At 41.7% G+C, this 27,075-nt stretch overlaps 2 protein-coding genes across 5 annotated transcripts; one reads left to right on the top strand and one right to left on the bottom strand.

Annotated features, from left to right (window-relative positions):
- Positions 1 to 319: 319 nt before the first annotated feature.
- cog1 (component of oligomeric golgi complex 1) lies at positions 320 to 22,984 on the bottom strand. The gene is made up of 16 exons (XM_030725969.1): positions 22,892 to 22,984; positions 21,868 to 22,263; positions 19,559 to 19,806; positions 19,238 to 19,419; positions 18,877 to 19,053; positions 18,302 to 18,458; positions 16,792 to 17,002; positions 16,301 to 16,664; positions 13,490 to 13,944; positions 12,709 to 12,855; positions 12,451 to 12,612; positions 9,603 to 9,727; positions 8,504 to 8,612; positions 5,605 to 5,714; positions 3,867 to 3,948; positions 320 to 536 (listed from the first exon to the last, which is right to left on the bottom strand). The coding sequence occupies exons 1-16, from the start codon at positions 22,943 to 22,945 to the stop codon at positions 399 to 401; spliced, it is 3,117 nt and encodes a 1,038-aa protein (XP_030581829.1). The 5' UTR covers positions 22,946 to 22,984; the 3' UTR covers positions 320 to 398.
- Positions 22,072 to 27,057, top strand: smim22 (small integral membrane protein 22). Of its 4 annotated transcripts, none has more exons than XM_030725970.1 (5): positions 22,072 to 22,242; positions 22,724 to 22,872; positions 23,761 to 23,896; positions 24,373 to 24,443; positions 26,172 to 27,057. In XM_030725970.1, the coding sequence occupies exons 3-5, from the start codon at positions 23,776 to 23,778 to the stop codon at positions 26,217 to 26,219; spliced, it is 240 nt and encodes a 79-aa protein (XP_030581830.1). In that variant the 5' UTR covers positions 22,072 to 22,242; positions 22,724 to 22,872; positions 23,761 to 23,775; the 3' UTR covers positions 26,220 to 27,057. The 4 variants fall into 4 exon arrangements, with proteins under 4 accessions (XP_030581830.1, XP_030581831.1, XP_030581832.1 ...); XM_030725971.1 differs by having other exon boundaries at positions 22,792 to 22,872; XM_030725972.1 differs by having other exon boundaries at positions 22,796 to 22,872.
- Positions 27,058 to 27,075: the final 18 nt, after the last annotated feature.

The raw sequence follows: 27,075 nt of genomic DNA on the forward strand, positions 1-27,075 counted from the left end.
GCTCTACGACCATTTAATTGTCGGCAAGACAGATAAGATGCAACATATATTATTGTACTTGGTATTTGTATGTCATCTGATTTGTGAATAAAACTGGACTGAACCGTACCAGGGTGTCTGCATGGTCACTCACTCCTCAAAGAGAGAAACCAAGTGCTTGAACAATTGTGTATGTGTGCATCAAAAGTAAAAATATCATTAGCCTGATGCTATGAGTCTTAACTGCTCAATCAATCCAGTGCAATCAGCACTTGCAGACTGGCACACATAAATGACAGTATTTACTTTTAAAAGCATGAATGACACAAGAGGCATTTTCTCAAAGCACAAAAGGAATATTTACTGTACATCTTATTTTAACAAAGGTAAATTTAAAAAAAGCAAACAGCAATAAAGAGTTATTTGGCCATGCCAGAGAGCCAATTAAGCTTGAATAAAGAAGAAGCTGCTACGTCTTCATCCTGATCAGCAAGCTGCCTGAAAAGGCTGCCTGGTCGGAAGCTGTCATCACTGCCGGCTGTGAAGGCCTGAGGAATCTGGTGGAGGAAGGAGAAACACGTCATGGTCAGAGGGCATCTTGATTGTTAAATGATAAGAACATGTAGCCTAAATCCACTGAGCCGGTTACATCTAGTTCTGATACAGGACCATTCAATTTCAATTCATTTTTATTTGCATAGCAGCAATAGTCAACAGCAGCCATCTCGAGGCACTTTAGATTATCAGGTATGGTCTTACAGTACTGGAGAGAAAACCCTAGCAATGTAATGATCCCCTATTAGCAAACACTTGGCACCAGAGCTTCCTTTTAACAGGAAGCAGAATCAGGCTCTATCTGCCATGACTGGTTGGAGGGGTGAGGGGAATGAGATAAGAAAAAAGAAGGATCAGAGACACGTGCACAAAAGTGGCTCCATAATGTAGTGGGATCATTCACACGTATGTTATCCAATCTGGACCAAACCTCTTCAGTAGGCTAAGGGTCTGCGCCTGAACACATCTATAACAAAATATTTAATGACAGTTGCAGCGCCATCTAGTGGTAGTAGGGAATGTCATGTTTTACACTTTTAGGTACAGCTCCAAGGTGGTTGAGCAGAACCATCTCAAATTTTGCCAGGAAAGCCTTAAGAAGTAGATGTTACATTGTTTTCAAAACTGAGTTTTTGCCAAAGGGCGCGACTCTGGTGGCATGGCAAATTTTGAGGTTTCACTATGAAGAAAAAAAAATGGCTGTAACTCAAAGCCACATTGCTCAGTCTGCACCAAACTTCAGTGGTTTGATAAGGCTCCCGCCCTGAACACATTGATATGCATATAGTCCGTAAAATTTAGAGTGCCATGTAGTGGGACCTGGAAAGATCATGTGTCATACTTTGACGTACTAATCCTCCAACTTTAATCCAATCCACCTCAAAAGTGGTCTGAATAAACATCAGACCTTGATGAGGATTCAGTGTAAAAATTGTGAGTTTTGGTTTAATGGCGCATCCTTGTGGCAACCCAAATTGCCATGAAACAAGTAGTCCTTGATGTGGGGCTTGGGAAGCTCAAAAACTCATGAAATTTGGCACACACCTTGGTCAGGATGTAAGCTTTCAGACTTGATTGCTGTTTTAACTGAATACAGCAAAATGGCTCCACAGCACCACCTAGAATTTTTCAAAGAATCAGTCCCAAAGCTACGTTTTATCTACATATCTAAAAATGAGCAGGCTCATGTAACATTCTGAGATGTGCAAAAAAGTCTCTTGGAGCTATACCCAAAACCCAATAGGAAGTCAGCCATGCTGAATTTAAGGTGTCATTTTTGCCATTTTCAGGCCTCATATTTGGATGAACTCCTCCAAGGTGTTCGATCTCATTTTGACCCAAATCACTGAACATAATCTAGACAAGTAGACCACCAAAAGATTTAAAAGGTTTACCACCACGACAGGCAGCAACCACCTTGCAGCCACAGCTCTGAGCAGCAGCCTCAACAATGGAGGTGTGGAACACGGTCCACTCGGACTCAATGTCCTCAGTGTCCCTTGGAATGCTGTCGAAGTTCTGCCGGAGGTCGGAGTTGAAGATCTCACGGACTGGGGCCTCTGCCAGGTGTTCCCAGCGCACCATCGCAATATGCTTAGGTGCACCGGGTCTGTCCAGCATCCTCCCCCACCACCTGATCCAACTCACCACCAGGTGCTGATCAGTTGACAGCTCAGGTCTTCTCTTCACTGGAATGCCCAGAATATACGGCCACAGATCTGACGCCATGATTACAAAATTGATCATCAACTTGTGACCTAGGGTGTCCTGGTGCCACATGCACTTACAGACATCCTTTTGTTTGAACATGGTGTTCGTTATGGACAAACTGTGGTTTGCACAGAAGTCCAATAACAAAACACCATTAGGGTTCAGATCAGGTAGGCCGTTCCTCCCAATCACACCCTTCCAGGTCTCACTGTCATTGCCCACATGAGCGTTGAAGTCTCCCAACAGGGACGATGGAGTCACAGGATAGAGTGCTGCACAGTGGTACAGGCAGAGACTGTAAGCTGTAGTGACCTGGCACCAGTGGCCATCTGGGAGTATCAGTAATCCAAGTACTATTAGAAACACCCTCGAGCACCCCACCCAGCGACTCCAAGAAGGGTGGGTGAAGGGTCATTTGGTGCATAACCACAAACAATCAGGACCTGTTTCTCAGCCTGAAGGGGCAAGGAAGCAACCCTTTCGAATACCCACCTCAGCTCAACGCCTCCCACCGAGGGCAACTCCAGACTGGAACAGAGTCCAGCCCCTCTCCAAGAGACTGGTTCCAGACCCAGGCCGTGCATTGAGGTGATGCCGACCATATCTAGTCGGCATCTCTCAACAAACTAGCTCAGGTTCCTTTCCCACCAGAGAGGTGACATTCCATGTCCCAACAGCCAGTCTCAGTAGCTGGGGATCGGTCCGCCAGGGCATCCGCCCTTGTCTACTGCCCGACACACATTGCACCCGACCCCTACGATGCCTCCTGCGGCTGCTGATGGGTTCCCATGATACACTGAGTATTTCTTTTCATTCACCTCTTTTTACCCTGTTTATACCCCACTCTGCATTTAATCATTAGTTATTATTAATCTCTGTCTCTCTCCCCTCACAGCAGATGACTGCCCCTCCCTGAGCCTGGTTCTGATGGAGGTTTCTTCCTGTTAAAGGGAGTTTTTCCTTTTGACTGTTGGGTTTTCTCTGTTCTATTCTCTAATGTAGGCTCTTTACGTATAAAGCACCTTGAGATGACTGTTTTTTTTTTTATATGTAGTGCTTGAATTTTAAGCCTACATAAACTGTAGAGTGTTACAGGTTGCTGAAAATCCACAAATTTATTCCTTCACTTAAAAGAATTAGTCATAAACACACACACACACACACACACACACACACACACACACACACACACACACACACACACACAGCAAAGGTAAAATCAAGGCACTAACAATACAACCAAAGCACACACAAATAAACCCATCAGCTGCAATATTAAAGCCACTGCATGGGAAGTAAAGAAGTTACAATGTAGCATTGTCACTTAACAACTACCACCACTACAGAACACCCAACACAAAGGTGACAACATTCTGCAAGTGGTTTTAATGTTGGGGATGAGCACAACACTGATGAACTTGCCTGGGTTTCTTGCACTCAGAAATGCTGGGAAGGCAGAGGGTGTAACAGAAGACATTTACATTGTGTGGAAAACAAAAACAAAACAAAACAAACAAAAAAACCCCAAAACAAAACTGTGAAACACAGAAATAAATTCATAACTGTGGCTGCCAGATAATGACAAAAACTGAAACAACAGCTCAGCCTCAGAGTTCACTCACCAGCTGCTGAGGAGCTTCAGAGCTCCTGGAGGCTGCCTTGGATTTCTGCACATTAGAGATGCTCAGGGGAAGCAACCCGAACCTGGAAGGTACACAAATACGATCTATTTCAGCTCCTCTTACTTGAATATTTTCAGTGTGGTCAGCTGTGGTAAGTCAGTGTACAACATCACATTTTTCTGCTGGTGGGGGAACCAAGGCTAACTAAGCTAGAAGTTAAATAAAGCATCGTAAACTTGTCCCTGTGTGAAAACCAACATAGCAGCTCAAAACATGCTTTTCTTCACATCTGTGTTGAAGAGGACTAACTTTTTACTCACAAACGTTTTGATATTGATCGTGCTCATACGAGCGCTGCTTTTGCCACCTGTGTTCACTGTCTTGGTTGAGGTGCTCCTTCTTCGCAGCCCACTGTCTGAATGTCAGAGGATTTCATCATAACCTACAACAGCATCATCCTCACTGCTGCTGTGTTAACTTTTTTGCAGAGTAAAAAAGAAGCTGATTAGGCTGAATCTTGGCATACTTGCTCACATTTTTAAGCCCAGCAGCACCACCTTCCAGACCAAAACAGCCTCTTTATTACAGCAATCTCAGTTCCTTCAATATGAAAACAGGTTACCGACAGCAAGAAAAAACATGACTGGTGGAAACAGTCACAGGAGCAGCTGGCCAATCAATAGGCCCACTGCCATCAACTATTGATTATATTGAACCTTGAAAGTATTGCACTTTTGGGCACCGGGGCGGCTCAGTGGTTGAGCAGGCGACCATGTTTGCCACATGGAGGTGCGGATGGTGCAGGTTCGTGTCCCGGCCTGTTTACCGTGTGTCTTCCACTCTCTCCTCCCACCTTCCTGGGAGGCTTTATTTGATATTTACAGTGCTCTCCACTGTGTACTATGTAAATATGATGCCCTGGAGTTTTTAAAGCCCTTCCCAGAATAGAATGCAAAGACATGGGACACAAAGCCGACTTCAAACTTGCTCCACGTTGAAATTAATACACAAAGGTTAATAGTGCCTCTATATAAAGAGACATCGGCAGATGAAAATGCAGCATCTAAAGATAAAGGAGACAGTTTTTGGTGCTGAAGTCTTTCCTGTTTCTGTCTGCAGCTCATTTTAGTTTTTTTCTCCAATCACAATTCGAACATTATTGCATTTCTTAAAATGTAATGTTGAAACAGTCATCTCACAAAGATTTGGATTTTTTTTATTAGCTTTCTCAAATGCTCTTAAAAGCAAAAACTTTTCTCTCTAATTGTTCAAAGTTTGGATATAATCTGTAAAAACAAATTGACAGCAAATATTATTACTGCTTTATTTCAGTAACTTGTTTCCCTTTTTTTTGCTGCCTCAAAATAAAAGTAAAGAATATAAAAAACCCCCAAAAAACAGGAGAAATATTAAATGAAATTGTCACATGGTGCTAACCAAGCAGAGCTTCTGTTTTGAGCTGTGCACAGGTGTTCTTGTTTTAGCTGAAGATACCTTTATGACTTGTTAATGCTCATGTTACTTATTATGGGATATTTTTTCATTTCAGGGGTGAAACTGTTCCATTAATCTGGAGTCCAGTGATTCTGCAGTTCACTAAAAAAGGCTTATGTTGTGTTAGTCTTTTACATTATTGATTAAATATTCTCACTTTAAAATTTGATGATATATTTTCATCGATTTCATTACTTTCTCTTTTTAATTTAGCAGCTGCTATGAGCTAATGCTGAGTTCTGACCTGATCTGGCTGCTGGCTAGTGGCAGTATGTTGTAAGGATCCTGGGAGTTCACACTGCTACTCCGCAAGGCAAACTGTTTCTCTGAGCCTGTCAGCAGCCCCAGCAGGACCTGAAACAAAAAGAAGGAAATAAGAAGGAAAAGAAGGAAATATGGCAGCATTACTGTTTGCTGTTATATCTAAACAGATCACATGTCTTTGTACAACAATTATATCATGGGATATCATGACACTAAAGCAGCTTTTCCATTAGTCACTCAGCCTGACTTGAGGGTTTTCCATTAGGTGGCAGTACCTGGTACCAAGTATGTTTTTAGAACCTACTCAGCTGTAGTTCCAAAGCTAAGTCGAGCCAAAAATGTGACGGCAACAGAAAGCATGCCATTGATTGGCCAGACAGTGATGTCACGAGATGAGTCATGAGAGTGACTTCTTCAAATCTGGCAACATGAGAAATGGTTACACACTAACCAACACAGACGGTTTTGTCCTTGGTGGCTGATGACAGAGGAAGCTAGACAGAGTGTCTGTGTGGACTGGGCTGAGGCTGCACTCAATTGTAATGGAAGACTAACAAAACCGAGTAGAGTAGGTATTAATGGAACATAGGCATACGTGGCTCGGCTAAAGGACACCTCTACTCCATCCTTTAAGGAAAGTGACCTGTGATGACGTGTGAGGCCCCACCCTCACTTGGATGCCTTGTTTGTCTGGGTGGGAATTTCCCACAGCAAGAGAGCATTAACCGAGTCTGAATCCTGTGAGGAACTTTGGCACTCAACCCTCACAGCATGAGCCTTTCCTCTCTCAAGGGACCCAGTATTAAAGGCTGAGGCGGGCACCACCTGTGCTGAGCTTTATCATTATGCTTTTGATATATCACTCAATGTTCCTAATAGTACTTGGATTATTGATACTCCCAGATGGCCACTGGTGCCAGGTCACTACAGCATACAGTCTCTGCCTGTAGCACTGTGCAGCACTCTCCCTGAGCAGAGGTACAGTGGCGGTGCAGAGGTATCTGTGGTTGGCCTTCTCCGTGTCTCAGCGAGCAGCATCTATTCATGCTTTCTTTGGTCACTTGACTCTCAGTGAAACTCCATGCCAGTCAGTTTGGAGAAATTACCAACTTTCATATCTTTGTCAGGACCTGAAACTTATGAGGAAACAGACGTAGTCCTCCTAGCTGTGGGACTGCTGCCCATCATTGATTTCCTGTTCAGCCACTGCACTTCTGACACAGTCTGCCAAGAAGACAAATGCTCCTTTGTTGCTTAGGGTTTTAACCCCATTTTGAGATATATAAATGTTTCCCTATGTGACAACAATAAATGTTCATATTTGTCACTTAAGTGCACAAATAAAGGTTCCTCCAACACAAACTTATGTGAATATAAATGATCCCATGTAACATATGATAACAAATGCATCTGGTAAAAAATGCAAATCCAAAGTCTGATGGTCAAACAGACCAGTGCAAACAAGTGACACAGTGTATCACAAAGGTGAGTACACCCCTCACATGATATTTAAGTATATCTTTTCATGGGACAACACTGACAAAATGACACTTTGACACAATGAGAAGTAGTCTGTGTGCAGTGTACTAGATGTACAGGAGTACACTGTTTTTACTCAGTGAATAAAGGACAAATGTTTTAAGGTAAACTCCAGTAAATTAATTAATAAATAGTAGATCAACCAAATAATAAACAATTAAATAATACATTAGACAGAGAGCAACAGATCAGAAAGTTCTAGACTAACTTCTCTGTTCCAGTACATCTTATCTTGAGGACCAGCCACAAGGACGCACAATTAAAACATCAGGAAGATGATGTTCTTCATGACTGCACAGCTGAGGAATCTGAGTCATGAAAACCAGCTTGGATGAGACTGAGTGATGAAGGATAACTCATAGCACCCAGAGATTGTTTATGTTATAGATAAGAGGAGGCTGACAGTATAAAAATGTTTTGGTTAGACAGGAACACGGCTCAGAGAGAGCACACACACACACACACACACACACAGGCCTGTCTCCTGAGTCCCCACATGCATGTGTATTTACCCTGATTCTGTGATACATTAAATGTTTTACTTTGTAGTTTTACTGGCCTTGTAAAGAATCACTCAGCCTTTTGCTATTTTTGCTCTGGATCTTTTCTGTTTACATTTTAATAGCACAGCTGTGAGTCTGTAGTTATGGAGGGAAAAAGCGTGAATTTAATTGAGAAGCATTATTATTTAAATATATCAAAAGTTGATTTTTGAGCAATTTCTCATGTACATCTACAGCTGAATAAAAGTGTCTGTGTGACATTCAGGACATGTAGCTTTGAGTCAAAGTGCCTTTTTGTTTGTACCTTTTGGGAAGAAAAAAATATTGAGATATATATCCTATGTTGTAAAAATATCGAGATCACATCACCCAGCCCTAATGTGTGGTATGGCATTTGAGGTCTTGAGATTTTGCCCACTTTGTTTGCATCAGAGAAGCAAAGAACACAAAAAGAAGCAGGTGCACTTATCTATACTTCAGTAACCCAGAGTTTTGTCTAAACCGTGTCTCTCCCTGGACTGGGGGGGCTCTCTGTCTCTCGTGCACAGCAGAAAATGTTTTAACTGCCTGATTCAAAGGTCTAATGTGTGACCGCTGCATGTGCTGCAGCTATGCAGTCGTCACGTTTGCTCCGTTCTACAGTTTGGATGTGACAGCGCCTTCAGCACCGTGCATCTGACTGCTTGCAGTCTGACTCTGGCTCAGTGGCTGCTCTTTGTGGTGTGTGTATATATATCCCATGTTATATACAATGTGTTGTACCGAGTGACCTGACTGAAAGGAAAGTCACAGACAGCATGTTTTTTCTTTGTCTCCTATATATGTGCCTGGAAGTACCGAGGTCCTTTGAGCCAGTCGGTTGAGGTTGGCATTCAGGTGAGGTGTAAACACATCGAGGTCAAAGGGGTCAATGAAGCTCTCCAGCCAATCACAGATTTCATGGAATCTGGAAGACACAGCACAATGTTCACACTTTTTTCACACTTCATTATCAATATATGAGGACTGACACTTCTATAACATCTTCAAAATACAAACATTACTAATACATTCATATTAGACTTTTTTCAATGCACTCTCTCACCCTAAAACACATTTTAGACTGTGGGAGCAAACCAGAGCACCATATTCCTGAGTCTGCTGGTATTTCTCTACTAGATTTGCATTAGCATGTTGGTGACAATGGGGGGGGGGCACATCCTCAGCAGTGGACTATTGTTTCTGACCAGGGTACAGTTTTCATGTTTCTGTCACATTCTTGCCCTTCAAATTCAAATGTTATTACATGGATATGTCCACCCCTCAAAAGTTGTACACTGCTCTGCATTTTTTTGTTTGTCTCCCACATGAATTCAGGACAGGCAATTGTTGTGCACAGGTGCACTCAGGTAATGATACTTATGCAAGTGACCATAAACTGTGGTTTGATAATTGCATTTAGGAAGAAGAATGTGATTACACTAACACGTTACTTCAAAACAACAACAAAAAAAAATCAATAATCTGTAATACATTACTTTTTTGAGTAATGACCCCCAACACTAATGATGGCACCATGTCCTGCAATAGCTCAGAGGTTATCAGAGGTGATCCTTGGCTGCTTCAGTCTGCATGGCTCAAGATGCTGAACCCCAAGTTGCTCTCCATGTTTGTCAGAATGTGAATGTTAGATATGAGTAGTAGGAAAAAGTGATTGTATGAATGGGTATGAATGAGGCATGTTGTATAAATAGCTTTGAGTGCACATGTAGAGTAGAAAAGTATATAAGAATCAGTCAATCTACCATTTACCAGGTCAAAAAGTCATAACATGAACCTGTGAACACCTCTGATGTGTGCTGCACTACAGGACATTCAGATCGCAAGAATTAATTTTCCAGCCTTCCTGGTGTGGTATGCTAACTCAGCACAAACACATGTGGATGTGGACTGAAACCTTGGGTCTTGATGAGGTCGGGAGCTCTTGCCTTCCTCCAGTCTGCTGCCCAGTGTGGTGCTGAGGTAACGAAAGTCAAACAGCAACTGCAAGGCTCTGCTCTGAGTCATAGGAAATTCACAGTCCTGCAGGAGAAGGGAGACAGAACAAAACAAAGATGAAATTCATACTGCTTCCTGTGAGCCTCACATTTTTTCCTGTGCTCATTTGTTGTTTCCTCAGGAATTTAAAAAGTTCTTTGTTGGCAAGCTCGGTGATATCAGGTCACACTTCAAGCCTGGATCCTATAAATATGTCCAAGTTTCTCATCCAATCCAGTTGTCTCAGCTGAATCCAATTTCTATGACCGATATCCCCAATTTGAATGGGTGAGTGTGTCCAACATTCTGTCATATCTACACTTCTTCACCAACTGATATTATTTCTCCCAGATTCCTTGAAGAGGTTCTGCCTTCTTCACCCCATCAATCGATCATCTGATTGCATACTTGACTAAATCAAGACGGTCAGCATCTCTCCTACATTTAAAAACCTCCTTAGATACAACTAGATAATTATAACTCTATTTATATACACAGCTCATCAGCTCCTTCGACTGGCTGAGGGACAATATATTTGACAAATTCCAATCTGATTTCCTTCAGAACACCGAAACAGCCTTAGCACCAAATCACAACAAACAGTCGCCTCAAGGCGCTTTATATTGTAAAGTACAATAATTACAGAGAAAACCCAACAGTCAAAACGACCCCCTATGAGCAGCACTTGGTGACAGTGGGAAGGAAAAACTCCCTTTAACAGGAAGAAACCTCCATCAGAACCAGGCTCAGGGAGGGGGGGTCATCTGCTGAGGGGGGAGAGACAGAGATTAATAATAACTAATGATTAAATGCAGAGTGGAGGATAAACAGAGTAAAAAGAGGTGAATGAACTAAGGGATGGTTCAGGGTCACCTGATCCAGCCCTAACTATAAGCTTTATCATAAAGGAAAGTTTTAAGCCTAATCTTAAAAATAGAGAGGGTGTCTGTCTCCTGAATCCAAGCTGGGAGCTGGTTCCACAGAAGAGGGGCCTGAAAGCTGAAGGCTCTGCCTCCCATTCTACTCTTAAGTATCCTAGGAACCACAAGTAAGCCAGCAGTCTGAGAGCGAAGTGCTCTGTTGGGGTGATATGGTACTATGATGTCTTTAGGATAAGATGTTGCCTGATTATTCAAGACCTTAAATTCTATTCTAGATTTAACAGGGAGCCAATGAAGAGAAGCCAATATGGGAGAAATCTGCTCTCTCTTTCTAGTCCCTGTCAGTACTCTAGCTGCAGCATTTTGGATCAGCTGAAGGCTTTTCAGGGAGCTTTTAGGACAGCCTGATAATAATGAATTACAATAGTCCAGCCTAGAAGTAATAAGTGCATGAATTAGCTTTTCAGCATCACTCTGAGAAAGGATGTTTCTAATTTTAGAAATATTGCACAAATGCAAAAAAGCGGTCCTACATATTTGTTTAATATGTGCATTGAAGGACATATCCTGGTCAAAAATGACTCCAAGATTTCTCACAGTGTTACTGGAGGCCAAAGTAATGCCATCCAGAGTAAGTATCTGGTTAGACACCATGTTTCTAAGATTTGTGGGGCCGAGAACAAGAACTTCAGTTTGATCTGAATTTAAAAGCAGGAAATTAGAGGTCATCCAGGCCTTAATATCTTTAAGACATTCCTGCAGTTTAACTAATTGATGTGTGTCATCTGGCTTCATTGATAGATAAAGCTGAGTATCATCTGCATAACAATGAAAATGTATGCAGTGCTTTCTAATAATACTGCCTAAGGGAAGCATGTATAATGTAAATAGAATTGGTCCTAGCACAGAACCCTGTGGAACTCCATAATTAACCTTAGTGTGTGAAGAAGACTCCCCATTTACATGAACAAATTGGAGTCTATGACTCAAACCACTGCAGTGCAGTACCTTTAATACCTATAGCAAGCTCTAATCTCTGTAATAAAATGTTATGGTCAACAGTATCAAAGCTGCACTGAGGTCCAACAGGACAGGAACAGAGATGAGTCCACTGTCAGAGGCTGTAAGAAGATCATTGGTAATCTTCACTAATGCTGTTTCTGTACTGTGATGAATTCTGAAACCTGACTGAAACTCTTCAAATAAACCGTTCCTCTGCAGATGATCAGTTAGCTGTTTTACAACTACTCTTTCAAGAATCTTTGACCCACTATAATTACTTTATCTGAACTGAGCACTAAATCAGATAAAAAGTTGAGATTCCTGCTAATATAACTGATCTGTCATTTAAACAGTGCTATACAAATCGTTCTTTTTTAATATTTTACCACCTTCTGTTATGATTTGTTCTTCCTTAATGCTTCCTCTTAGATTACATTAGATTAGATTCAGCTCATTGTCACTGTGTGCACAAGGCACACAATGAAATGATGGTTCCAGGTCACTCATCCAGAGACGAGCATCTGCGGTCATGCAGCCAGAGACCGGCGCTACCGCTAGGCAATGGGGTTTAAGTGTCTTGCCCAAGGACACAACGCAGCGCAGGGACAGGGGCTTGAACCTGCAACCTTCCGGCTGCAAGGCCTACCCTTCACTTCTCCCTTTTATTCCCCTATTCCTTTCTCATCTGCAAATGCCACTGAAAAATGCTCTGCTCGTCTGCAAACATCATGAAGATTATCCTAAAGATTTTTCCAGAATACAGAAATGGAAAATCAATGGCTTTAAAATCCTGGGGAAAAAAATTCAGCCTTAATATGTTTTTAATGCATTACAGCTGGAATGCGGGAATGGCAGAGAATGGCAGTTAAACAGTAGGTCAGTTACCCTGCTGTGGGCCTGTTGTGTGAGGTTGTGGTAATGATGTAGGGCCTGAGTAAGACAGGTCTGCAGAAGCTCCTGCAGGGTGGGCTGGGGCAGGGCGTGGCCTCCCACCCTGTTTATCTCCACACACAGCTGGAACAGCAGGGACTGCACAAACCATGTTGGCTACAGAAGACAAACAAAAAAAAAAAGCTTGCCATCAGACCACAGAATGGAGTTCGGACTCTGTTCTCGCTGTCTGTGTTTAGACGTCCACCTGACCTGTACTGGGAGACGGATTTTGGACATAACACTGCTTCCAGACTCAGTCTCTTCTTGGATTTCCAAATCCTCCCAGTTAGTTGCTGTTGTTAGAAGGGTGCCAACTGACTCTGCATGAAGCACTGTGCCAAACTTGTCCAACAGCCCCTGCAACATACAGGAGATAAGCATATCTTCAAATACGTCCAGCAAGAAGTTACAATTGCAGATTTGTAGCTCCTATAAAACATCCTATAAAATTCTTAAAGCTAACATATAGCAAGCAGTCACAAGTTTTCAGAACTAGGCAGTTAAGTAACATCATTCATTAAGCGTAGACTCTGAGTCTGCCAGATATGAGTCCAATATTTATTCTCCTTTTGACTATGTTCTCAATAGCTCGATTCACTGTTAATATACATCTTTGCTCAGGTTCTGAGTTCTCTTCTGAAGTCACATGATACCTAAGCCAGCTTTATTTGCTAAAATGAAGATCACGGATGCAGCTGAAAGCACCCAAAGCCAGATATTTGAGCCAAGTTCATAAACACTAAAGCACTGCATCTGCTGAATGTTGCGACATTTACTGACTGAAATATTGCACAAACGCTTGCAGTTAAGTGCTCCAAAAGCTATTAAGATCATTTTTTTCTGTAAATACTGTGTGAAAAGTTCAAACTTCTATGCTCACTACATCATGCTATCTGGCTTTGTCTCTGCTATCAATTTCTACAAACCTCACCCAAAACAGACATTATACTGCATACAGCAAATCAGATTTTACATTGCGATGGTGCCTGACCTTAGAAAGAGTGGAGCTCCAGATGCGGTAGGCCTCCATACTGCAGCCAAGAAGCTCCTCCTTCAGTGCTGCCCACTTGGCCTGGGATGGGCTGACCTCTGCGGCAGCCCTGGCTTTGCTCAACTTCTTGCCCTGCCTGGAGGACCCTTTGGCCGTGATTTCAAATCCATTCTGTTTTCCCAGAATGCAATGCTTCAAGCTGGGGCACAGTTCACCAATAGACTGGCACAACCTGGCCATGAAGAGAACTGAACTGAGGCAGGTGGGCCTGGAGTCTGGCAACACTGCAGCCAATTCGGAACGGATCGAGGACAGGATGTGGCGAACGCAGGCCAGACAGCCTTCACGTAATGCCTCCTCCACGGCCGAGGAGTCTGTGAAGCGATTAAATGAGGATGCCGATGGGCCGTCAGCAGGTCCAGAGGATGGCACAGTGGCCAAAATGGATTCAGATCCTGCCAAGCACAGCATGATACATTAATAAATGTCAGCATTTTAAAAACATTTTAATGGTAGTCTGTCCAATAATGACCATTTGTATATTTATCCTAAGAGTATAAACCCTTCTCATTTAAAACACATACTTAAAGTTAGGTTAGTACATTTTTGGATGATAGTAAAATAAAACCATCAAGATGTGAACGAAGTGCAGACTTTCAACTTTAATTTAAGAGCTTTAACAAATTACAGCTATTTATATCCCTCAGTTAAAAGACTGATAAGCGGTTTCATGGCCAGGTGATGTATGTTCCCTTGGTATCCCATGACAAATTAAACAGATTAAAGACCTGGAGTTGATGAAATTGTATTTGGCAGTTTGCTGTATCTCTCAGTGAGGTCCAAAGAGATGTTGATGCAAGTGAAGGAGACCATCATTGTGTTATGGTGGTGCACAGATGCAAAATTACAAAAAAAATTGTGCCACTGGACCCCTGTCAGAGATTCCTCCTCAAATCATCACATTTTTAGAACATTTTCTGCTCAGCCACCTCTGATTTGCCTGAAAATTGGAGGTGGTTTAAAATTTGGACTCATATGATTGGTATGAAATTTTAGCTTCATATATCATATGTAATCATATATAATGATAAAAGCCTGAAATTTTTCACAGGTCTTTCTCAACATATAATAAATAAATCTGCCAAGAAAAAGCTGCACATACCACGACTGTATGAATACTTCATATCTTTCCAATACCAAAGTGAAGCCAGTGATAAATCCGTGCACAGTAGAAATAATAACTATAGTTAAACTGCTGTCCAAACAAGTTATTTTCTTGAGGACAGAAACTCTTTCATAGTGATTTCTGATTTATTCATAAAAAGATACAAAGGCAAATATTTTACTTTGAACACAATCCTGTTTAGCAGAATTAGATTAATATAAAATTTAAATCAACTATTAAATTATAGTTTGATTTAGCTACAATGAATAAGCTCCAGCTGTGTTGTAACACTTCAATGACTCAATAATTATGTAGAGTTTATATTTTAATGGAGAACATTTATACTTTTTTATTTTTACAGAACACACATATACTGTTGTATGACTACATTTATATAAGTATAGGATCTAGAACAGGACACTTCTTCCACAACTGTAAAAAGCTGATAATCTTAATCTGATCAGAGCATTTGATCAGTGGCTGTAGCTCAGGAGGTAGAGCATCCTCGGGCAAGATACTGAACCCCAAGCAGAGTGTGGATGTAGACAGGAAGCACTTAGCTGCAGAAGTGTTTGTATGAATGGGTGAATGAGGCATGTTGTCTGAAGCACTTTGAGTCTTTGAGTAAGGGGTGGCTGTAGCTCAGTAGGTAGAGCAGGTCACCTACTGATCGGAAGGTCAGCGGTTCAATTCCTGGCTACTCCGGGCTACATGCCAATGTATCCTTGGGCAAGATACTTAACCCCAAGTTGCTCTCCGACCGTTCTGTCGGAGTATGAATGCGTGTGAATGTTAGGTAATTAAAAGCACTTAGCTTAGCAAACATGGAAGTGCTTGTATGAATGGGAGTGCATGGGTGAATGCAAACAGGTTGTGTAAGCGCTTTGAGTGCTCATACTGAGTAGAAAAGCGCTATATAAGAACTAGTCCATTTACCATTTAATTTTACTACTAATAATAATAGATCTAAGTACCTACCAGAAACTAATATGTTCCTGCAAGTTTCTTTATGAACAATATTACGATTTGTAAATAAATATATGAACTTGGTTACTGCTGGTTAAAGGGTTTCATACAGAAGGGGGGTGTGTGTGTGTGTGTGTGTGTGGAGGATTTAGCCCTCTCATGATTTTGGCAAGGGGGGGATACCCCCCCCACAGAAACATCAAGCTCTTTGGCATCATCTTAAGCTGCCATATTTGGAGGAAGAGAACTGCTGAGTATGGCCCAAAGTACACCATCCCCACAGTTAAGCCTGGAGGTGTGAAACATTATGCTTTAGGGACGTTTTTATGCCAAGGTTACAAAACAACTTCACCGCAGGGACTAATGCATGGGGCCACGTACAGTAAAATCTCCGGCACACACAACATCTACTTCCCTTCTCACCAACATATCACTCGCTCCCATTATAGTCATTTAATAATTCTTATATACTTCATATTTTTATATCAATACGTGTCCCCCACATTTTTATATATTTCTATTTTATTCTTTATTCGTGTCTTTGTACACAGTGGATCAGGGAGAGATGTTATCTGCACACAGCAGTATTGACCTCAAAGCTGAATTTGACCTAGTAAATGTTGTTAGACACTGAAAAGTACTTTATCTCAATGCTGCAGACATTGGTTTGTTGGACCTACCTGCGTCCTGGGAGGGAAGGTAGTGCTGGAGGTCATCCAACCTGGCTTTCAGCTTTGCATCAATGGAAGCGCATAAGTTCTGAACACAAGGTGTGAGGGCCTGAGTCTTCATGGCCAGGCCACTCCTCTGCTGCTGCTGCCCCCGCTGGTTCACAGTGAACCAACCTGCATCACTCAGCAGGTCTCCCGGAGACTCTGACCACAAGAAGGACGCAATATCGACCTCATACTGGGCCCCATGGCAGGAGCTAGTGTAGGAACCTGAAGAAGAATGGATGCTCTGGCCCTCCAAATCCCTCACAGCTGAGGTAAGGAGCTGGACAGAGCACACTGAGATGGCTTCAGTCTCTTCTTTGGTGATGACCTTGAAGAATGGGTAGAAGGAAACAACAGAATACTACAATAAGTACATTTTTTTCTATGTGCAGGCTGATGTCAATATAGCATGAAGACAGCCCCTAAAAGCTGCCTGAAGATAGAAGAGCAACAACCTGCAGCCGCTTGAGGAAAAGCTGCTGCAAGAAGTCATCCCAGATAGTAAGGGGGCGCTCCAGCAGCCGCCGACACACGGTGTTCCAGTGCTGACTGATGGAGTCTGCTGACAGCAGGTCCCACACAGCATCTCTGATGGCTGCTAGCCCTTTCAGGTTCTTCACATAGACCAAAAGGCTATCAACACCATGGCAGATGTCCTCCTTACAGCTGAGAAACAAAGACAGCAAGAGACACTTTGACACTGTAACCTTTGTGGTGCTCTGTTAGCACATTAGCATTAGCTCTTTGGAAACACATGGACACGTATCATATTTTTATTAACCTTAAGTGTAAAAAGGCTTCAAAAGGAATGATACTTCTCACACCTTGATTAAGAGTGGGAACTTAATCAGTGATCCACAAGACAAAGACGCATCTCAGAGCACAATGCAGCAAAATGAAAGGACAAAAATCTCCCAGCAGTTCATCTTCTAAACCTAGACGAGTCTTTGTACCCACTTAAACCTTAGACTCCTGAACAATCATAATCCAAAACTCCTGGACAGAATGACAACTCCAGAAACAGTGAAAGTAGATTAAATTTTAAAAAAATATATGGACAGGCGTATGGTCTGATATATCTCTAATATTGGAGCTCTTAATATTGCTCTGTGAAATTTTAGAGGTGTAAATAAAGTCGATTAAGCTGCTTGTTTCGTGTACACTTGAATAGAATATAAATGAGCAATTATTAACCTCTCCTATGGCAAATGAGTGAACACTGACACGATTAGCTGCTCTTGCTCTCCAGATTTTCCAGGGTGTGGGCAATGTTGATGGTGGTGCATTCTGACAGGGGTGGAGCCACAGCACACCACAGGTGTGCAGGTGAGCTTGGTGAACGACAGATCATTTGAGGCCTGAGGTATCAAATTCAACCATTCCTGCCTCAGTCCTTTGTGACAACCAACTCAGACCGGCCCAAGGAGCAGATGCTGCTGCACTGCAACAGCGATTTGCAGATGTCTTCTCCCCCACGCTCATACAGCACTACACTGAGACTCCCTCAGGTGTCACGGTCAATTCCTGAACACAAAAGGCGAATCACTGAGAAAGAATAGGGTGCTATGCTGGAGATGGGAGTAATAAAAGAGTCTCACAGGGCATGGTGTAGCCCCATAGTTCTGGTTGTGAAGAAAGATGTGTTTATATGGTTCTGTGTAGACTACCGCAAGATAAATGATTAATTAATAGAAGATAAATTACTCTGACTTAAATTTACTGCTCTTGTATTGAAGTTTGTGTCCCAGTGGCAAGCGGGTCACATACTGGCACTTTACACAGTAGTGCGTTGGGACTGCAGTGTGTGGAGACGCTGGACCGCTGATGAACTGAGCAACACTGGGCGACGTTGGGAATTCCTGCTGGCAACTTAATGCTACACACTACTATTTCCACGTTTTTATAACAAATAACAAACAAAATGCGAAACTAACAAAGGAAACGACACATGTTCAGTGCCCTTACGTATCAATCCACTGCTGAAGAGTGTCCTGCAGCTGCTCCCTCTGGATTGGCTGAGCGAGGGTACGAAGGGCAGGTTGAAACTCTGAGATGGAAGCAGGCAGATACCTGAACCAGCTACCTGTACTCGCCTCTTCCTGCAACACCTGTCTGTCTTTACCTGAGGAGAGAGATGGGATTGGTGGAGAAAAAGCTGCTTAAAAATTGATATCATTAACTGCTTAATGATGGCTTCTATGATGCCAAAGAAAGTAAGCATGCTTGGCCTGAGATGGTCTTTAGCGAGCATGCTCTAACAGCCTGCAGACACAATTTTAAAAGTAATTAATTAAACTGATATCGCTGGCCCTGCTCTCTGCAGCTGAGGAAAAGTACCTGCTCACTGAGGAAACATGGACACACTGAAGATCTGAGTACATTCAGACCACTGCATGGACAGGCATTTATACGGTGCTCTTTTAGTCTGACTGAGCACTCAAAGCACTTTAGACTGCAAGCTACATTTACCCATACATTCATACAGTGCTTTATTCTATTCAATTAAGCACTTCATCAACAACACTTTCTCAGCCTTTTACCTGCAGGAGTGGCAGAGGTGACGTTCTCCAGAACAAGGAAGAGCATGCCACAGCTCAAAGCTTCATCCCCCGACCTGAGGCTGCCCTCTGGGGGCAGGTAGAAGAGAGCGTAGGCCTGAAACAGGGTGGTGACCAGAAGCTCCACCAGGCTGCACACCTGGGACTTGATACCAGAACCTGGAGAAAAACATACATTTATGAACTGGTATACTTTTCTATTGCTTTATTCTGATATTTACAAACTAATAAAACTGCAAACACAGTACTTTCTGATTGCTTTGCAGTAAGAGTCATTTTCTTTATCAGATAAAACATTTGTTATAGCACAATATGAGCTGGCAGTGTTACAGATGTAGAATACCGTGCTGCAGTTGGTTCAGCAGCTGATGTATGGATGATTTCCGGGCCAACAAGAAGTCAGCCAGGGCCTGGCGTGGAGAGCTGTCTTCAAGCAGCATGATGGATACTAAGGCTTCAGCGATGGCTTGGTCTGACATTGCCCGGCCCTGCAGAAGAGACCTGCTATTCAGCAGAATGGTTGACCTGCAAGAAGACACACTGCTTCCTCAGCTGTGGTTATGTTTCATCCTCATGTTCCCAGTTGGGTCTTCTACAAATTGACCCACTTTACTCATTATTTCAGTTCTGAGGCATGGAGTTTCTACTTTAAACTTTCCACTACCTGAAGTGTCCAGTGGTGGCAACCTGCCGGATCAGGATGGGAAAGCGGGCCAGGATGGAGCTGTAGAGGCCCGCTGTAGTAGCCTCCAGCTGCAGCAGATTGTGCAGATGGCAGCACATCAGGTAAAGCTGGGTGGCTTGGAGGTACTGGGATGCCTCCATGGCACTCCAGATCTGCTCTGGGATCTCCAGAAGGAGCCTGATCTGGGAGGCCATGGTGTAGAACTTCACCTGCCACTGTGCTTGGCTCTACAACAGAATAGAGACACATTACATCTCAGTACTGTTATTAACGTTGATAATTAGCGACGGGCAAAGCGAGGCTTTGTGAAACACTGAAACATTCACAGCATTTGTGCCAGAATTGCAGAGGTTTCTAAACCATCTGAAACCCACCTCCACAGTGGCATCTGCTGGCCAATGCGGTCATCACCACATCCTGATAATGCTATTCTGTCAAACAATGACACAGACAAGCCCTGCAAAATCCCAGCAAAGCTACTTATTCTACCAGACTATCAATAATTATGAGCTACATATATTTTAGAGAAATCCCCATACAAAGCAAGCTGTGACTATAAAAACAATATGTTTCAGCAAATACTATTTTCTCTCTGCGTTAACATTCATGAGGCTTTTCCTTCTCTAAAAAAAGCAAACATTTATTAAGTTTTCACAGGCTAATTCTGACCAATTGCAACAGTCATTTTAATTTTCATTGATTAATACCTTTTTAAATCTGAGGAAACACGTCACCCTCCGCTGAGCAGCCTCTGAACCATGAAGATGCTTTCCTTAACTTTATTTGTGACCTATCCTGGTGTGGATGTCATATCCTGTAGCATGGGCACGATGCTTTACAGGTTTTGGTTACACTAACCCGGCATACCTTTCTCCTGCTCTTTATGAGATATTTATACCAGAGGTGTCAGTGGGAATACAGAAACAAACCTATTTAACATGAGAATTGTTAAGATATAGGTTGATACAGGGTGTCTGTAAGTAATGGATGCGCTTTCTTTTCTTTTGAATGGTATAAATAGTCCTGGCTGCGCAGGATGCAGGTGGGACTACCAGTGTCAGCGGTGTTATGGACAGGTTTTGGGGGGGTCCAGGCCCTACTAATACATTTCAAATATAAGTTACACAAATGTACACAATTTGGTAATGAAAAACCTAAACACTCATATCACTGATAAGTTGTTGCAGACACACCTCAGTTTAATTATTATATAAAACAAACAGAAATGTGTTGAGGATATTCAGCGCTCACAGTCTAGTGTGTGACTGATCCACGTTTGCACCTAAATAAATGTTTCTCCTGTTTATCTCCTGCTTTGCCTCTGCAATCTAAGGCAGGCATTTTTGCACTTTTAGAATTGTGGCTACATTTCTCTGACTGTACTGTGCATGTATCGTTATAAATATACATAGTGGGTTTTTTTTAAATGGCAAAGTGACTTAAGGCAATTGCCTCCTTGTCAAAGTTCGTTGCCCACCCAGTTTATACAGACTGCTGCTGATGCTGTGGGTTGGAGTGAGAATCAGGCCACTTGATGTTGCAATAACATTTTCTGTTTAAAGTAAAAAAACCTAGATAATACAGTTAGAGCTGAATGTGTGTCTGTTTTACTTTTCTCCTTGAAACTATGGGATAACTGAATTCATATACTGATCACTGCGCCACTTTCTCTGTTGGTATTAATCAATGAAGCTAACCTAACAGCCTCTTTCTCTCTTGCATGCATTTGACAGCAATCATTCGAATAAGCCAATATTTATGGAACTTCACTTTGAATCTTAGTGTTCAAGTGAATGGATACCCTATTTTGGTTTTCACAATCTGCAGTAAACACAATGAATTATGCATGTGCCTGTGAGCTTGTAATAAAGAGAAGTGGTAGTATCAAAAACATTAATTCAGCAATTACAAGGCCAAATGACAGGTTCATTCCTAAATAAGTAAAAGGGAATCCTGGTGCTTCGGCTGACTGGAAACAGCAGGAGTGAAACTCAAACTAAAACTGGTGCACCTGCAGTTTAGGTGTGTTTGGTTTTTTTTTAATAAATGAGATCTCCACCTAAGAGGTAAACACGCCCCCCCCCATTTCAGATTAAAGATTCGGGTTTGTTTCTGCACTGCCTCCCAGGACATTCACTGACCGGCTGCCAGTTTGTACATTTGCACAACCATCCAACCAGGAACTGCCTCATTTTGGATGAGTCGTTTAGAGGGTTCAGATCAAGTTATGTATTGATGATGTGGCTCTGACGCGTGTGCATACAGGTGCTGTCTGCTAAGAGGTTCACCTCCACTTTGGCGCTGCTCGTGCTGGCTTTGGCTTGTTTCAGCCGGTGGCAGTATTGCTGCATGTCCTGAATGGACTGGACGACGCTCCCCGAACACTGTCTCATCTCTCCGATTGTGTCCGCGGCGTCGATCAAGTCCCGGTACCGCTCGCCCACCATCTGCCTCAGCTCCTCCTTTTTCTGCTCGATCTCCCCACGGACTTTGCGTTCTATCCGACGGATCTCCTCCGTATTGTAGCGCTCAAAGAGAACAGCTGGGTCCTTGATCTCCGAGACCCGGAGAGACAGAACCGCGTCCTGGGCCATGGTACTTCCAAAACAGCAGCAAAGAACTCCAACCCGGAAAACAACCCGGAAGATACTTCCTGTCTCCACGTAAGCAAAAAAATGTGACAGCTGCGGAACACGATGTGTTCATTGGTCACTAAAAATGTCCGTCAGACCGTACGTTTCCGTGTTGGCTGGATGGCGTTCACAAGCAATCCTGAGCCAAACGAATAATTTCCGAATGGAAAATAACTGCGTGTGTTGTTTTTATGGGCATGATGCTACATTAAATAATAATAATAATAATAATAATAATAATAATAATAATAATAATATAAGCGCACACGCATACAAACATATAAAATCTGATATTTATTTAATTTTAGATAAATTATTTATCTAAAATCAGATATAGAGGTATGCAGCCAGTGTAACCAGTTTCACTACTGTGTGACATTTAAAATGATCAGCTGCTTTATAATGGGTAAATTTGATTTATTATTTCATAACTTTGGGTTGGTAAGGACAGATTTTATGATAATAATTGAAAGCTTTGACTAACTACTATTTCATTTTTCCCCCCGGGCAGTAATTATCTTTCATACAGAGCTCTACAAACAATAAAGACCTCTGTGTTTTAAATACCGTTGTGGGCAGGTAGGGTCCAATCAGTGCACCCGTGTACACAGGACTTCGTTCCCGGAAAGAAAAGAAAACAACAGGCGGCTTCATTTACAGGTAAGCACATGATACTCACCTGCTGAACATTACCACAGAATCTGCAACGAATACGGTCTGGTTCATTGTACATGAAACTGTTATTTTGTATCACTCTAAAAACTGCACGGATGACTTGTGTTATTATGACGTGTTGTATGTTTTTAAGATGTTGCCTAGTTACAAGTAAACTTAAAATGAAATGCTTACTGATATTAGTCACTGTAGTCTTCGGTATTTTAGCGGTGGGTGACACCAAACACAAAGACAAATGTTTTATCGCAACAACCACTTTCTTACCAAACAAACTGGATTTCGGGGGATAGTGGAATAAACGATGCAGGAGGTCAGAGTCGACATTTATTTAGAATTTGTGAGGAGGGAGTTGTGGGGACTATTTCTTCAGTAAAAAGTAGTTATGTGTAATTATAACACCTCAAATATGTAGACTATCCCTTTCCCGTCACTTTGGCATTTTTGATCGATTTCAAGGAATGGGAACAAAATGACCTGTTTTTGTAACAGGCTGCTAGTGACAAAGTGCATAAACATACTATTTAAAATAGGTTCTTTGCTAAGTTGTCTGTCATTGTACACACAATACTGGTTCATTCCTTGAATTAGATGCCTTTGATTCAGAGGTCATTTTTAAGTGGCAAAAAAAAATTCCCCTGAAAATGGTCAGGTATGAGGACTGAAAATGTGAGAAAGCAGTCCAAAGGAAAAAGCCTGGAGAAGTAGATTTTTATGTACTCTTTCCCCAGTCCCTCAAAAATAGTGATTTCAGATTGAATTTCATTTTTTTAATTTTTTATTTTTAAATCTACCAGCTATGTTGACTAATAATCTGTCTCAGTGTGTATAAAGATAGAAGCTGAAGTGTAGCATGCTATCCTCTGTTTGTTTCAGAGACCCAACTAAGCAATGGAGCAGAGAGACATCCAGAAGGATGTTTTCAGTGATGTTATTTCGAGATTGCAGGCCAAGCAGTTCTTTCAGTCTGACTGGGATATCGCTTCTTGTGCAGTCTTCTTCATCTTTGTTGGTGAGAAAATGCTGAACGTGTGTGTGTGTGTGTGTGTGTGTGTGTGTGTGTGTGTGTGTGTGTGTGTGTGTGTCTGTCCAGTGCTGCTGGAGAACTGCCCCTGTGAACTGGGAACAGAAAATGCATGATAGAAGAATTATTATTGCTTATTGCAAATGAGAACTTGAGTTCAAATGTTTTCAAATTATGAGAAAAGAGTTAATGTCTAAAATAATCAATAACAGGCTGAAGATATCTCTAGCCACTATAACACCAAATATTGATTTGATTTACTTCTCTTCACACTGAGCTGTCTGATACTGTCACTTTTGATTTTGATTCCTGGCAAATTGACTGTTTAATTGTTTGCTAAACATCCATGAAGGTTTAGTGAATCTGTGGTGTGCTGGTCTGACTGCAGATGTTGGGTTTCCCCCCTGAACATACATGCTTTTTTATTTATTTTTTTTAACCCACTCACTGCTGTGATGTGCCAGGTATGATTCTTCTGTTTGCCATCCTGGTCCTCGTTCACTGTTGCTGCTGCAGTTGCTGCACTGATGAGAAGGTACACACACACACACACACACACACACACACACACACACAATCTTGATTGTTTTATATTAAATCCACTGTGTTGGTGTACAGAGGAAAAATGGCAAAGTCTGTCCTTGTATAAATACTTAAGTACCTGACTGTAGGTGCATACATGTGTATATTCGCCCCTCACAGCAGATGACCCCCCCCCTCCCTGAGCCTGGTTCTGATGGAGGTTTCTTCCTGTTAAAGGGAGTTTTTCCTTCCTGCTGTCACCAAGTGCTGCTCATAGGGGGTCGTTCTGACTGTTGGGTTTTCTCTGTATTATTGTAGGGTCTTTACCCACAATATAAAGCTCCTTGAGGCGACTGTTTGTTGTGATTTGGCGCTATATAAGTAAAACTGAATTAAATATATTAGGGGGAACATAAAGTAACAGCACACTTGTAATTAGGTGATTCGTCACACTGTCTTCTTTGGGTTGAAATCCAACGATCATTTGACTGATCGTTCCAGTATGAGAAAAAATTCCCACATTTTGACAGACAGGGCAGCACTGTGGTGTAGTGGTTAGCACTGTTGCCTCACAGCAAAAAGGTCCTGGTTCAAATCAACACAAGTGATAAGCTATACCCAGTCAGGGCATATCCTATTACTGCTATGTCAATGACATTCAGTTATTTATCTCTTTGAAGCCTGAACATGTTTCTAAGTTACAGCTGCTGATTATGTGCTTACATTATTATTATGTGCTTAGATTCTATCAAAAGTTGGATTGCTGATAACTTTCTCCAACTTAATGAAGAAAAGAAACTGAAGTCCTTGTTTGTGCCCCTGATAGATTTGTGCCCAGGATAATGGAAGCTCTTGGTCCCCTTGCCAAACGTGCTAAATCTTCCATTATGAGCCTTGGGGTAACCTTTGACTCTGCTTTCACTCTAGATGCCCATGTCAAATCTCTGGTTCACTCTTGTTTTTACCATTTAAGGAATATTGCTAAGTTAAGTTCCATAGTGTCAAGTTCTGAACTTGAGATTGTTATCCATGCATTTATTTCCTCACATTTGGTTTATTGTAGCCAATTGTTTACTTGTCTTAGCAAAAACTCCTTGGAGCATCTCCAGGTTGTCCAGGATGCTGCTGCCAAGCTTCTGATTGAGTCTCCTTAGTATTCCCATGTCACACCGTTGCTGATTCAGCTGCATTGGCTCCCCATTAAATTCAGAGTCCAGTTTAAGATTCGGGTTCTGGCTTTTAGAGCTCTTCGTGGACAAGTACCAGCTTACATCAGCGAACTCTTAGATCTGTACATCCCCATCATATCTCTGAGGTCATACGATCAGAGCCTACTGACTTTACATCATAAAAGGCTGAAAGCTAAAAGAGACAAAGCTTTTGTCTCCCCAACTCTGGAACTATCTCTCTTTGTACTTGAGAGCTGTCGATTTGGTGTCTTTTAAAAACAGCTAAAACTCATCAATTTGTACATATAAACAAAGAATAAAAAACAAACTGACCAAGTACAAGTTAATAATAAATTATTTGCATGCATCATATAATTAAATTTGGTTTAATGTTTTTTCAATTTTTCTGGAGCCCAGTAGGAGAAGGGCAATTTTTTCCAGGAGATTTCTGTTTGTGAGACTGTCTTCAGAGAAAATTTACCTTTTAACTGATTATTTGTAGGAGCATTGTAAACTCAGTTGAAAGAACTATGAGGTTTGAACTTGGCTCATGTTGATGTTTTTCTCTATAGCCTCAAAGATGGAAGGTTGGCATTGAGAACATGGCTCTGGAGCCCTGACAGCTGAGCTGCCCTGCCTGATGTGCCTGGAAATGGCCTCAAAGTCCAACTCCTGTGACAGAACACGAGATTTGATTCTACAGCCACTCACAAACACAAACACAATGTTTTTACTTGCACAAATTGTTGTTCCAAACCCTTTGCTACCCTGACATGAAAATCTAATATGTGATTTTGTTGATTGTCATTGCTATGTCTACATTTTTTCTATCAAGCTTTATTGCTAGGACACCACAGAGCAGCTAGAAATTCTCAGCTGTGTGTTTTATTGAACATAGATTTAAACACAACTTCTTAATTTGCTGAAATTGCTATAATTTTTATTTTTTTTAACATAATGTATGCACTATGTTCATGTCATACACATTGTACAGGGTAAATGACTCAAAGCCATACAGTTACCAAAAATCTTTGGTAAAATCTTTGGTTTTCTCACATCTACACTCTGCTAAAATTTTCAGTTCTTTTTTCAGTCTTTTTTGGGACTTTCAATAAAAAGAGTAGTTATATTGACAGTGACAACCTGCGTAGGCATACGTGTTTCCTGATACGAAACCATGTCAATAAGGGAATCAATAAAGAACCAGATCAATAAGGAGATCCATTAATGGCATTGGTATCAATAAAACCTTATCAATTTTCATTCCTACAAGTTAGTCCACAGAATATTTCCCCAGTGTCTCGGGGATCATCATCAAGATGTGTTTTTTGGCAAATTTGAAACAAGCCTTTTTGGTTCTTCTTCTGGTTCTTTAGATCGTGGGAGCAATTACGTTACACATACGTAGGTTTGGATAACTTTTTCCCTTAATAAATGAAGTCATCAGTTCAAACTGCATTTTGTATTTACTCAGGT

The sequence above is a fragment of the Archocentrus centrarchus genome, unplaced genomic scaffold (genome assembly GCF_007364275.1).
Source record: "Archocentrus centrarchus isolate MPI-CPG fArcCen1 unplaced genomic scaffold, fArcCen1 scaffold_87_ctg1, whole genome shotgun sequence".
NCBI lineage: Eukaryota > Metazoa > Chordata > Actinopteri > Cichliformes > Cichlidae > Archocentrus > Archocentrus centrarchus.

Bases quoted from the DNA above. Each gene is read 5' to 3' on its own strand.
- cog1 (XM_030725969.1), bottom strand. From the start codon at position 22,945: ATGTACAATGAACCAGACCGTATTCGTTGCAGATTCTGTGGTAATGTT. The intron at 12,856-13,489 runs GTCAGGCACCAT...TGTATGTTGCAG, and splicing joins GGAGCTCCACTCTTTCTAAG to GGGCTGTTGGACAAGTTTGG. The intron at 8,613-9,602 runs GTTTCAGTCCAC...TGTGTCTTCCAG, and splicing joins CGACCTCATCAAGACCCAAG to ATTCCATGAAATCTGTGATT.
- smim22 (XM_030725970.1), top strand. From the start codon at position 23,776: ATGGAGCAGAGAGACATCCAGAAGGATGTTTTCAGTGATGTTATTTCG. The intron at 23,897-24,372 runs GTGAGAAAATGC...GTGATGTGCCAG, and splicing joins AGTCTTCTTCATCTTTGTTG to GTATGATTCTTCTGTTTGCC. The intron at 24,444-26,171 runs GTACACACACAC...TTTTCTCTATAG, and splicing joins GTTGCTGCACTGATGAGAAG to CCTCAAAGATGGAAGGTTGG.